Source organism: Myotis lucifugus, unplaced genomic scaffold, assembly GCF_000147115.1.
Source record: "Myotis lucifugus unplaced genomic scaffold, Myoluc2.0 scaffold_4, whole genome shotgun sequence".
Lineage (NCBI taxonomy): Eukaryota > Metazoa > Chordata > Mammalia > Chiroptera > Vespertilionidae > Myotis > Myotis lucifugus.
Window position 1 is genome coordinate 20,464,674 of NW_005871052.1, and position 13,766 is coordinate 20,478,439.

The 13,766-nt window shown below is 38.4% G+C and overlaps 1 protein-coding gene across 1 annotated transcript in view; it reads right to left on the reverse strand.

The window, feature by feature from the left end:
- ABCB7 (ATP binding cassette subfamily B member 7) overlaps positions 1 to 13,766 on the reverse strand; it is a 173,803-nt gene that overhangs the window by 22,910 nt on the left and 137,127 nt on the right. The window contains exons 4-12 of the mRNA XM_023764720.1: positions 13,197 to 13,329; positions 11,845 to 12,113; positions 10,923 to 11,011; positions 10,743 to 10,830; positions 8,916 to 9,090; positions 7,470 to 7,627; positions 6,732 to 6,895; positions 6,444 to 6,573; positions 3,272 to 3,443 (exon numbers count right to left, since the gene is read on the reverse strand). Of these exons, the coding sequence (XP_023620488.1) occupies positions 3,272 to 3,443; positions 6,444 to 6,573; positions 6,732 to 6,895; positions 7,470 to 7,627; positions 8,916 to 9,090; positions 10,743 to 10,830; positions 10,923 to 11,011; positions 11,845 to 12,113; positions 13,197 to 13,329 (1,378 nt within the window). The remainder of the gene's footprint in view (positions 1 to 3,271; positions 3,444 to 6,443; positions 6,574 to 6,731; positions 6,896 to 7,469; positions 7,628 to 8,915; positions 9,091 to 10,742; positions 10,831 to 10,922; positions 11,012 to 11,844; positions 12,114 to 13,196; positions 13,330 to 13,766) is intronic.

Consider the following 13,766-nt stretch of genomic DNA (forward strand, 5'->3'; position numbering starts at 1 on the left):
ACCCCTAGTCACGCTCAGAGTAGGGCTGATTGGGAGGTTGTGGCACCGCCCCCTGTCTCACTCAGGGCAGGGTCGAATAGGGATGTAGCGGCGACACCCCCTGTCATGCACAGAGCAGGGCCCATCAGGAGGGTTGGGGCTCCGTACCCTTTCACACACAGAGCAGGGCCGATCAGGGGGTTGAGGAGCTCCCCCCTGTCACACACAGAGCAGGGCCGATCAGGGGGTTGAGGAGCTCCCCCCTGTCACTCACAGAGTAGGGCCAATAGGGGAGGTTGGGGCACCGCCCCCTGTCACGCACAGAGCAGAGCCCATCAGGGGGGTTGGGGCTCCGTACCCTGTCACACACAGAGCAGGACTGAGCAGGGGGTTGAGGAGCTCCCCCTGTCACTCACAGAGCAGGGCCCATCAGGGGGTTGAGGAGCTCCCCCCTGTCACTCACAGAGTAGGGCTGATAGGGGAGTTGGGGCACCGCCCCCTGTCACACACAGAGCAGGGCAGATCAGGGGGTTGGGGCGCTGCCCTCTATCACCCACAGAGCAGGGCCGATCAGGGGGTTGGGGCGCCGCCACTGTCACACTCAGGGCAGGGCCGATGGGGAGGTTATGGCTCTACCCCGTCACACACAGAGCAGGGCCCGTGGGGGGGGGAGTTGGGGTCCTGCCCCCTGTCACACACAGAGCCGCAAGGCGATCAGGGGTTTTGGGCGCTGCCCCCTGTCACGCTGATCCCGGTGCTGGGAGGCATATTACCCTTTTACTATATAGAATAGAGGCCTGGTGCACGGGTGGGGGCCGGCCGGTTTGCCCTGAAGGGTGTCCTGGATCAGGATGGGGATCCCCACTGGGGTCCCTGGCCAGTCTGGGTGAGGGGCTGAGGGCCGTTTTCAGGCTGGCGGGTGACTGAAGCTCCCAACCGCTCCTTTTTTTCTTTTTTTCGTTTTTATTCTGGGCCAGCTTTAGCTCTGAGGCCTCGGCTGCTGAAAGCAGGTTTCTGCCCTTTGTTTACCTTCTGTATTTGATACAATGTTGCAGTCCGGCTGGCTGAAGCGCGGCTGACTAAAGCAGGTTTCTGGGGTTTTGTTTAGCTTCTATATTTGCAACATAGTTGCTTAGAGTTGCAGCTGAGAGGCCGGCAAGTCAGGCGGGGACCGTTGGACTCCACCGTCACTGGAGCAAGCAAGCCTCCTGATAGCTTCAAGCTGCCTGGCTGCTGGCCGCCATCTTGGCTGGCAGTTAATTTGCATATCACCCTGATTAGCCAATGGGAAGGGTAGCGGAGTGACACCAATTTGCATGTTTCTCTTTTATTAGTGTAGATAATTTTGGAACTTGAAGAAGAGCATTTGTTTATCTCTACCAGAATTATGAGCATAGATGCCAATTAATACACTGCTCATTTTGAGATATCTGGTTGTAAGGTGATGGGTATCAGCTAAAAATAACATTTCTTTAGCCATCCCTACTCTCAAAGGTATGCTGAGAGGGAAAATAAAGGATTGGAAAATGCAATGTGGCATAGTCATCTGAGTCAAAGTCATAAGTTGAGGAAGGAAACCCATATTATGTGACACATTGGGAATTTCCAGAGTCAGCCAAATGGAAAAAGTAATCTGAGTGTGAGCTAGTTAATAGGAAATTACTTCTATTAAAAGCAATGGTAAAGTATAAAAGTGAACTGGAATGATACAGGCACCTTTTATTACTGATTAATGACCAAATAACTATTACAAACCAACTGTGAAAATAATCTTTGTTTAACATTTTCTAAACCTGAATCAAAACTTTCTAATAGACTAAATTCCTTGAAAGATTGACTTATGCTTCATCTTTTTAACTCTCAAATCATTTAGCATAGTAGATTACAGGTAGTATGTACTTAATCAATGTTGTGATAGAAACCAGTTTGTAACAAAGAGAAATGGGGATATATTAAAATTCATGCATACTATTCTTTATTCCCCTTTTGCCTTACCCCATCCCTACTCTATAAATTTCCCCCTTAAACTAAATTAGAATCCTATATAATAAAGAGCTAATATGCAAATGGTTGTCACGCCCTTGCACCCTCGCCCCGGCGCCGGGGGACCTGAGGCTGCACCCTCCGCCCTTCGCCCTGTGGGGCTTGACGGGGGTGGGGCCGGCAGGGTCTGGGTCTCGCGCAATTTCGAGGCATGTGCAGGTGGGCGAGGACTTGACTCTGGGTCACGGGATGCGCCCCAGATTCTGACAGGAGGGAGATTTTCATATACATTTTACTAATTTTCTTTCATCTCTGACACTTCTATTATAGAGAAAGGGCAAATAGCAATATTAAAATATTTCCTCTAATTAATCCCCTTTTAATGTGCATGAATTTCGTGCACTGGGCCACTAGTGAAGAACAAATGTAAAGGATTTAGTATATGAGTTACATTAATACTTTCAGGCATTAGATATTGTTTTACTCTGGAATTCAAATAATTTGGGGCAAAGAAACATATTTATGGACCTTCCAAAAATTCAGTCCTTTCAGGATAATTCATTATTAAACCTTATCAATCTCATAATTAAACACTTAAATAGAAATGTAGAAGCCCCAAAATTTACTTGACCATTGAATCAAGGAAATGTAAATGAAGATTGCTGTAAGGAAAGTATGGTGTCACCTGGGAACTAGACTTATCAGGGTGATCATTTCATAGGGTATATGAAAGTTTAACCACTGTTATACATATGAAACAAATATATATTGAATGTCAACTATAATTAAAAAATAATTTACAAAAACAGTGTAACAGTTAAGTATATCCTGTACAAGGAAGTCTTAAGTATTCAAAACATTACATAATAATCGAGGAAATTATGATGAGATACACTAGTAACTAGCAAATTATTTCTCTCTACTCTTACTACTTTCCCAGAAGAATAATGAACCTGGCTTTCCTTTAATATTAAGAATATGGGTAATAAGTTAATACTGATTTTAGCATATATCCATAACTTACTATTAAGCACTTAACGTGTTTGCAGCTGCAAAAGAAAAAAAAAGACTTGTATGATTTGAGAACACTTACTTCTGGTATATTAGATTGTTTACAGTGATGGATAGGAGGCTTGGGGACCTTGTCTAAAGCACTTGGATAAGCATTAGTTTTGAATACTGCTACTATATTTTCTAGAAAATGGCTATGACAAATTAAAGTTTGAAGGGAGTATCCAAGTGTGGTGGTGGTCTGTGTGTGTATGTGTGTGTGTGTGGGGAGGGGGGGGCAAATCTAAAATCTGATTACCTGAAAGCTTGAGTCCTCGTTCCCCTACTTGGGTGTCATATCCATGGGGCATTCGAAGAATTGCATCATGGAGTCCAGCTAATTTTGCCACTGCATACACATCCTCAGGTGAAGCACTGATGTTTCCATATAACAGGTTGTAGTAAATGGTATTATGGAAGAGGACAGCATCCTGGAGCGAGCAGACACACACACACACACACACACACACACATTTATGTTCATTATAAAGATTATTAAAATAATAGTAAAGACATAAAGACTAAAACATGATAACCCCCAAATCACCCCCCACATCCCTGCAATCCCATTTCCCTTCCCAGAGATAATCACCATTAACAATTTGCTGTGTATTATTGCTGACTTTTTTCAATCCATTTATAGGCCTAAACATACACCTTTTTTCAACACAAATGGTGACATATTATATGCATTATTTTGCAAATTGCTTTTTTCACTTAACACATCCTGGAGATTGTATATATCAGTAATAGAAACCTACTTCATTCTTTTTAACAGTTGTGTAATACTAAGGGTACATCATAGTTTATCCATTCCTCTATTGATGGACATTAAATTTTTGTTACTACAAAGAATGTTGAAATATCATTGTATATATGACTTTGTGCACCCATGTATTTCTTTCTGTAAGAAGGATTCCTATAAGTAGACAGAGTTGAAAGGTAATCATATGTTTATCCATTGATAGTATTGCCCAACAGTCTTAAAATGCTGACAAGTAAGTACACATTCCAACCAATAGTGTATAAGGGTGCCAAGTCTCCATATACTCAGCAATCCTGGATATTAGTAAGTTTTAGTTGATGCTACTTTAGAAGTAAAATGTGCTTTTGGTTTAAATTAGCATTTCCCAAATTACTAGTGAGGTAGAATATGTCTTTACAAAAACATATGTTTCTCAAAGCTTTTAAATTGAACTTAAAACACAGAAAAAAATATGAAAGTTCACTGCAAACATTCATTTATTATTTCAATTTATCCTGACATAACAAACTAAACCTAATTTAATTAGAGCATCCATCTCCCACTTCTCTTTAAGTCTCCAAATGATTGGAAGGCAATAGTTAGTGAGATGAAATAAAATGACTCCATTAGTTCAAATGAACAAGGATACTCAATTAAAACTTCTTTAACATCATAATCAGAATTTTAGGTATTATTTAAATAATATTCTAATCATTTATATTCCTACTACTAATATAAAATATTATTTTACTAAGTTGGAAATTAAACCAAATGAGCTTAAAGTTCTATAAAGAGAAAATACTTATTTTTAAATACTTTATATTCAGAAAAAGTTAAACAAATGCTAACTGGAAACCATGAAAATACAAAAAATAAGGTAAAATAAAAATGAATTAAATAATCTATAATCTTACCATCCAGCAATAACTACTATTATTCAAAATGTTTCTCCTATCTTTTTTCTCTACTGACATGTATTCATTTAATATTTAAAAACTGGGGATATTACGTTTTGTTTTGGTATCCTCTTTTTCAACGAACTTTGTATCTGAGTATTTTGCCAACACTCAATATGCTTTAAAAACTTGGTATTTACAAATGGCTGTATGACATTTGATACTATAATTTAACCATCTACTTATTATTAGACATTTATATTTTTTCTAACTTCTGCTATTATAAATACTGCTGTAATGAGTATCTTTGCATATAAAAATCTGTTCGCATCTATTAATTTCCTTACTAAAACTTCCTAGGGGCAGAATTATTGGAATAAAGTGTGTGAGTATATTTCAGGCTCTTGATATATATTGCCAATTTGCTCATCAGGAAAGCTGTATACTTACACCAGCAAAACAAGAGACTGGCCATTTAATTCACAGCCCTGACCAAACTGGATGCCATGAATTTTAAAATCCTTGACAATCTGGTAAGTAAAAAATGGCATTCCATGCTTGATTTAATTTATATTGCTAAGGCCTCCAATGAGGATGAACATCTCCTCTTTCCTTTATTAACCACATATATTAATCCTTAATGAATAAAATGTTTTATTTTTCAAGAGAATGGCTGGAATCTAGTTATACATAGTTATATGGATGAGGACAATGAGCCCTAAGTAGGCACAGCCCATAATTCAGTTTACTTAATATACAGTTTAAGTCAGTGTTTTCCAACATATAGTCTATGAATATCTGTATCAGAATCACCTAGGTGGCATATTAAAAAAATATGGGTTTCTCAGCCCCATATTGCAATCCTAAATGAGAACCAAGGTGTGTGAGAGAGTGAGCTGGTATTTCAATACTCTCCCTAGGTAATTCATGCACACTAACATTTGGGATTCTCAGTGAAAGGGAGGACAAAGCAGAATGGAATGTATCAGATCACTTGGGGACCTTTTACAAGTTACACATACCTGTCTGATCCCTTTTCTACAGTTCTCCCAGGGAATCTGATTCTGATTCTAGGCTGCAACTTATTCCCAGGTCTCTCTATTGGCTTTCAGCATAAGAAAAACTCACATCCTATAAAAGCTATCTCCTTCTTGTCTTCTAGACTCTTACTCTGGCTTTACTTGTCCCCTCCACCCCAAAGTCATTCAGCAAATACTTGTTAAATGCTTACTATGGGTCAGGAACTGTGCTTGGTACTGAAGGGACAGTGGTGAACAAGGCATACAAACTTGAAGTTGGCAGCCAAACTGCTTTGTAATTTTTATAAATTTACTATATCTAAAACTGTTCAAAATTACAATAATTTTCACTTGCTGAACAATTGCATAATGAACATTGTGCTTGGTGCTTTACACATATTATCTCTAATCTATAATAATTCTATCCTATAAGAGAAATAGTATCCTTGTTTTATAGATGAGGAAACTGAGGCCAAAATCACAGAATTTATAAGGGTTAGAGCTGGAGTTAGACTCAGGTTCTGTTTGATACCAGTGTTGGCTCTTTCCTCTATATTACTCTGTCTTTCTAAGGCTTAAAAAAAAATCTTTCCATCGTGTAGACTTTTCATTCACTTTTTTTCAGTCTTTTTGGTAACAGAATTTGACCTACAGGGCTTAATGTTTCCTAATTAGAACATATTGACTCCTTGGATACAAATTATTCTGATAAAAGAGCCACCAACCCAATAAATCTCCCCCCCAAGTAGTTTTCTTCTTTCATTTAAATACCTGAGGCACTACTCCCACTGCTCTCCGAAGGCTCTCCAGACTCACATCTTGTATATTTTGACCAGCAAGGTAAATGTTACCCTTTTGAGGCTCATAGAAGCGAAATAACAGCCTCACTATTGTGCTTTTCCTGAAATTGGAGATAAGGAAAGGTTATTTAGCTCCTAATGACATTAGGAAACCCCTGTTTTAAACAACAGTATTCATTCTATCTTGATAAAGAAAAAATATTATATTGGGAATCATTAATCAATGATGTAGAATTTTATAAATAACTAAATTACCCACCCTGACCCACTACCTCCTACAATGGCCACTTTCTTTCCTGCAGGGACTTCAAAAGATATTCCACTAAGAACTTTCTGCCCCTCAATGTATTCAAAATGCACATCATCAAAGGCCACCGTAGCTGTCTGTGGTGTGATCTGAAGGGGAGATGCCATCACTTTGTCCTAGCAGAGAAGAGAAAAAAAACAAAAAACACAAAAACAGCCACTTTAATACTTCCTAGAGCACAACTATGCAGATAATTTTCTAGTTCACGAAGATAAAAAGGGAAATAATGGGAAGAAGGAAGTTTATAAGTACAGTTTGACCACTTCCAAGCATGCTTTTAAAGACTTTTCACTTTTCACTGCTAAGGTAAAAAATCCTGGATGCTTTAATTTTTCAGTATTTTGGAAGGGAGGTAAAGGGATGCTGGACAGGGGAGTAAGAAAGTAGAGGAAGTAAGAAGAGGCAATTGCACATCGTATAATTATTATCAAAAGTAAATCAAGTGTAAATACAAATAATTCCAGTTAACAATATTTAGCTTCTAGACATAATATTCTTTGTTAACATTGTAAGGTTTCTAAAGATAGAAGTAAAAACCGTAACGATTTCCTAATAGACATGATAATCTCAATTTCTGCAAAAATGAAATTGGTTTCCTACCATGGTCATGTAAGAATATTCCCCTAGAATAATTCTATTAAAGTGACAAAGCTCACATGCTTTTTAAAAGGTACTAAATAAATTACTTACTTTAATTCGGGAGTCTACCTTGAGTAATGTAAACAAGGTATTCATATCTATGAGTGCTTGTCTAGTTTCTCTATATACAGTTCCCAGAAAGTTCAAGGGTAATGAAAGCTGAAAAAGCAGTCCATTCACCATTACTAGATCTCCAACGGTAAGGGTACCTTAATATGCAATTAACAGAAGAAGAAAAAAAGGTATTTTAGATGTTATGAACTGTTCCAATTTAAAGTAGAGAAAGTCTATTACTCTGGAATACAGTTCAAAATGTACAAAATAAAAAATGTACAAAATCAGGAACTCTTAGGCCTACTTAAATTTCAAAGCATTTTTTAAATTAAATTTATTGGGGTGACATTAGTTAATAAAATATATAGGTTTCAAGTGTACATTTCTATGATATACCATCTATATATTATATATTGCTCTGTGTGCCCAATGCCCAAAGTCAAATCTTCTTCCATCACCATATATTTGACCCCCTTTACCCTTTAGTCCAGCGGTTCTCAACTTGTGGGTCACGACCATCGGAAAACAAAAATAGCATATCAGATATTTACATTACAATTCATAACAGTAGCAAAATTATAGTTATAAAGTGGCAACAAAAATAACTTTATGGTTGGGGGTTACCACAACATGAGGAACGGTATTAAAGGGTCGCGGCATTAGGAAGGTTGAGAACCACTGCTTTAGTCCATCATTTAGGAAGACAGGGCACTTGATATATGCTAAGTAGAATAGGAAAAGTCAACCCATACACTATACATTATACACACAAAAATATGGCTTAAGTGAGGATAAAAACCAAAGGCTGAAAATCTCTCCTTAAGCTAGTTTCTTTGTAATATAAAAAAGAAATTTAAAAAAGAGTATATATTAAAAAATTGGAGCAAATGCATGTCATGACTGAAAATGATAAACCATGTATTAAGGTCACAGTGAATAAATGAATCCTAACTTGAGTGGGCAGGTAACAAAAATGAGGTATAGACATTATTAATTTTTAAAATGTTTTTCAAATGAAAAACTATTAGAAAGGTTAAAAGGTTACTAGTAATTCTAAAGAAAAGATTGCTTGAGTTTTAGTCCTTTGGACTAAAGACTAGTTACATTGATTTTCAGGTCAATAAGAGAAATTAGAAACTTTAGATGCTAAAAAAAGTTACTCCTCAAATAATCAGACTGTAGGCCCGAAAAATATATAAACAGTAATTCCAACCAATGAGAGAGTCAGTGCTAAAATTGTAGTGCTAAACCAAATGAAGTAAAAAAACATTACTATACAATCAAGAAAACACATTCTGATACACAAAGGAAAGTACTCCAAGGATGTTAAAGCACATTATTGAATATGCTTTATAATGAAGACTACACACATTAATTTCATTAATCTTTATTTATAAAGGTTAAGTAAAACATCCATGAATGTTAAAACCATAGATCCATTACCTGCCACAATTCCCTGACTGGCAAGCACCATTATAGCTGTTAAACCAACACTGAAAATAGCACTTTGACCAAAGTTCAGCATAGCCAGAGTAGAGGTACTTTTCAATGAAGCAGTCTCATATGTCTTCAAAAATCCATCATATCTTTGTGCTTCATAGTTTTCATTATTAAAATACTACAAAAAATATATAAAAATAGTAACTACAAACAAGTTTAATTAGAATTTATTCTCTTAAAGTAATTATTATCTTTTTTATCAGACTTTCATGTACAGAAAAATTTTGTAGTACCCACTCCATTTTATTTATTTATTTTTAAATATATTTTTATTGATTTCAGAGAGCTGGGAAAGGGAGAAAGAGATGGAAACATTGATGAGAGAGAATCATTGATTGGCTACCTCCTGCATGCCCCACACTGGGGATCCAGCCCGCAACCAGGCATGTGCCCTGACTGGGAATCGAACAGTGACCTCCTGGTTCATAGGTCAACCCTCAAACACTGAGCCACGCTGGTCGGACATACCCATATCTTAAAAAAAGCCATCAAGGGTACTTCATTCACAAGCCTTCCCCATATCTCCTGGAACTTTGAGTTGACAGTTGTCATTGTCCCCACTGCAATATGCCTCTTGTACAGTCATTGGCATACTTACTTTAACCTTCTCAGTAGATTAACAAATTCTGGGAGGGTAAGGATTAAATATGAAGCATTCTTTTTTTACACAGAACTTAGTGCTTTGCAAACAAGAGGCATCCTATATAATAAAGAACTAATATGCAAATGGTCATCACGCCCTCATGCCATAACGGCTCAGACACTCAACACTGGGGAGAAAGGAATGGGGACCAGCCAGGCACAAATGAGCTGGCAACAGAGGAATGGGGACCAGCCAGGCACAAATGAGCTGGCGAGAGAGGAATGGGGACCAGCCAGGCACAAATGAGCTGGTGAGAGAGGAATGGAGACCAGCCAGGCTGCGGCACAGGAGAGGGACAAGCTGCCCGCCCTGCGGTCCCGGGCACCTGCAGCTGTGGCCCGGGCAAAGCTGTCCACCCATGGTCCCCTACGGCTGTGGCTGGCACAGGTGAAGCTGGCCCAGATCCTGGGTGCCTATGGCTGGCCAGAGGGAGGGAATCCTGGGTTCCAGGTGTGGGGTGAGGCATAGGTGGTTAGGGGCGATCAGGCCAGCAGGGGAGCAGTTAGGGGTGATCAGGCCGGTAGGGGCACAGTTAGGGGCGATCAGTTAGGCAGGCAAATCTGGTTAGGGGCGATCAGGCAGGCAGGCAGAGGGGTTAGGGGCGATCAGGTAGACAGGCAGGCAGGTGAGCAGTTAGGAGCCAGCAGTTTCAGATTTCGAGAGGCAGTCGGACATCCCCCAAGGGGTCCTGGATTGGAGAGGGTGCAGGCCGGGCTGAGGGACCCCCCCCCCACCCCCGTGCATGAATTTCATGCACCGGCCTCTAATTCAATAATAATTGTTAAATGGAAAAATTAACAAATAAGCAAAATGAAAGCACTATGATAGGCACTCTGAAGGATAGAGAGCCAAGAACTTACATGCTAAATTCATTAGCTTAGTGTTCATTCTACATCAAAATGCTAACCATACTCATATCACTTTCTGATGGTGTCACAAAAAAATTAATGTGGAAATAAAGGACAATTTCTAAATAAAAGAAAAATAATAAAGGTACTATTATTCTATCACACCTAAAGATACTATCTTAATCTGAAGCTCTAAGTTATAGTAACTATTAAATTAAATGGCAAAACAAATCTTAGCACAATTTAAAGGCCGAGGAAAAGTATAATAAAACATAGTACCTTCACAGTTTCATAATTCAGCAGCGAATCTATGGCAGCATTACCTGCATCATTATCAGCTTTGTTCATTTCTATTCTAAATCTAGTTCTGTAAGACAAAAATTTGCATAGGCATGAAATGTTTGTTAAAGAAGCATAACTAATTTCCAAATCTTGACTGGCCTCTGGGGAATACCTTACCTCCACCGGGTGATGGCAACTGTGAATGCTGTGTATGCACCAAGTGTCCCAAGAGTCACCAATGCAAACTGGGCACCACATTTATAATACTGAAGAAGGCAAAAGAAGAAAAGAGAAATAGTCACTGTTCTTGTCAAATAGTTTATAATATACAACAAATTTTATTCAAAAGATTTTAAAAAATATGTTGGTGAATAAATGAATAATTATTTGGGGAAGAAAGAAACTACCTTAGAAAATCTACTTTAGGTAACAAGGGAAGAAAGCCAAACTGCACTGGCCACACTGATGCTACTGTCAAATGTTGATAATAATAGTGCAAAAATCCATGAGAGGAATAATATATATACATTTTAATTTAAAAATATGAAATTGTCTAAAATGTCATGAATGGTGAATAGAAACCCAGATAATTTGAGTATACCAGTCTAAAGTTCTATACAAAAATCTCTGTTAACAATAATCGCAAGCACCAGCTAAATTATTGATCAATGTTTAGAACTGAACAGCTCTTTAAAATAACAACATAAGCCCAGCTGGTATGGCTCAGGAGTTGAGTGTCGACCTATGAACCAGGAGGTTATGGTTTGATTCCCAGTCAAGGCACATGCCCGAGTTGTGGGCTCCATCCCCAGTAGGGGGTGTGTAGGAGGCAGCCAATCAATGATTCTCTCTCATCATTGATGTTTCTATATCTCTCTCCTTTTCTCTTCCTCTCTGAAATCAAATAAGAAAAATAACATGATAAAGATTTTGGACAGTCCCTTGAAGCTTGTAGTAAATAATTTAATATATTGCATAATTCTCTAGCATCACGGTATTGTGCTTTCAAACCATGGACACACAATACCACAATAACTTCAAGTATTAAATAGCTACTAATGAGAAATTAAAAGCTTGTTATGAAAAATGTTTTACTTACCAAAATACCACTGACAAGAGTGACCTCAAACATAATGGGAAGAAGATTAAATACTAAAGCACTCAGAACAAAACTGATACCCCTTGTCCCTCTGTCGATAGCCTTCGATAAAGCTCCTGTCTGTCTGCTGAGGTGGAAAGCCAGATCCAGGTTGTGAAGATGGAGAAAGACATTTTTGGCTATTCTTCGTATTGAATTTTGGGCTACCTTGCCAAATACTGCATTACGAACTTCATTAAAAAAGGCAGCTCCAGCTCTTGATACACCATCTAACAATACAGTCAAAAGAAAAAATGGGGCATAAAAACATTAGAATCCTAGGAATGTAAAAATGATAAAGGCCCAAAAGTATTTGTATAATGAATGAATACATCACTGAATACTTACACTAAAAGAAATCTAAAAACCATCTAGTTTAGTGAGTATCAATCTTTCCACCACCATGGATCCCTTTCAATGTTATTTCCCCTATATGCCTCAGGTGTTGAAAGATTTTTCTCCAACTAGATATTTTTAATACACAATAGCCCATATGGCCTTATTGTAGATAAATACACAGTATCTGCTGAGTTTTTTGATCTGATTAAATTCCCCCAAATAACAATTGATGAAATTGAGATACTGAAAAATCAACTTCATGGACTAAAGCAGGGATGGGGAATATTTGGCCTGTGGGCCACAAAATCATTTGGTCTGGTCCTCCCAAGGCATTAGGGGTGAGTTAATTAAATGTTTGACCAAATATAGCAGGCTAAATTTAAGCTGATAATTTTGTATGGCTTGCAAATGATTCTATAAATATCCAAATGGCCCTTGGCAGAAAAAAGGCTCCCACCCTTGGACTAAAGCATGGCCCCATTCAAGTCTCCTAAGTCTCATAAAATGTCCTTTCTAATGCATGGGGACACAAAGCATCATATTCTCTGCTTTACATATTCTCTGTGTCATGGCTATTGGATATAATTTAATAAAGCATTAATGCACAATAATTAATCATTATTTAGCTATTTCCTATTTAACTGCTAATAAAAACAACATCAAGAAACTAACTTGCCTCACTCTTTAAAGGTATATTACAAGAAGCCTATTAGAAGTGGTTGCTATAATTTTAATGTCTCATTTCATATTACTGTTTTCTAGAACTTGGAGAATGAAACTATTATTAACAGAATTTTTGGAAAATATATGATACAAAGAATTTTTAAAACCACATATCAAAAAAATCTCCCATAAAACAATACATATAAAAAATGCTAAATTGTGTTTGTAGTGAAAAGGTCATCTGCTCAAACATGATGAAACCCTCTTGAAGAAAGTCAGCACCTGTAGACAGATCAAAGAATCATACATACAGCCAATCAGAACTGCCGTTGCCATGGTTGCAACTGTATTTGGTGCATCACTCAGGTTCAGCATGTTTCCTGACATCTGGTTGAGGTTGTCTACAGCATATTTAAACATGAAAGGAACCACAATATTCATGGCCTAAAAACATAAAAGCAGCAATTACCCATCTTATGAAAATATCCTATATAATAAAAGGCTAATAATGCAAATCAACCGAATGGCGGAATGACCGGTTGCTATGATGTGCACTGACCACCAGGGGGCAGACACTCAACACAGGTGCTCCTTTTGTGGGCTCAGCCAGAAGCTGGGCTCACGGCTGGCAAGCGCAGAGGTGGTGGTGGGAGACTCTCCCGCCTCCGAGGCAGAGCTAAGGACCTCTCGGGAGATATCTACCTGCCAGCTTAAACCTGCTCCCCATGGCAGGCAGACATCCCCCGAGGGGGTCCGGGACTATGAGAGAGCACAGGCTGGGCTGAAGAACGTGCCCCCCCCCCCCAACCCTGTGCACGAATGTCGTGCACTGGGCCTCTAGTTTATTTATAAAAGTATAAATATTTACCTTAAATTAACCA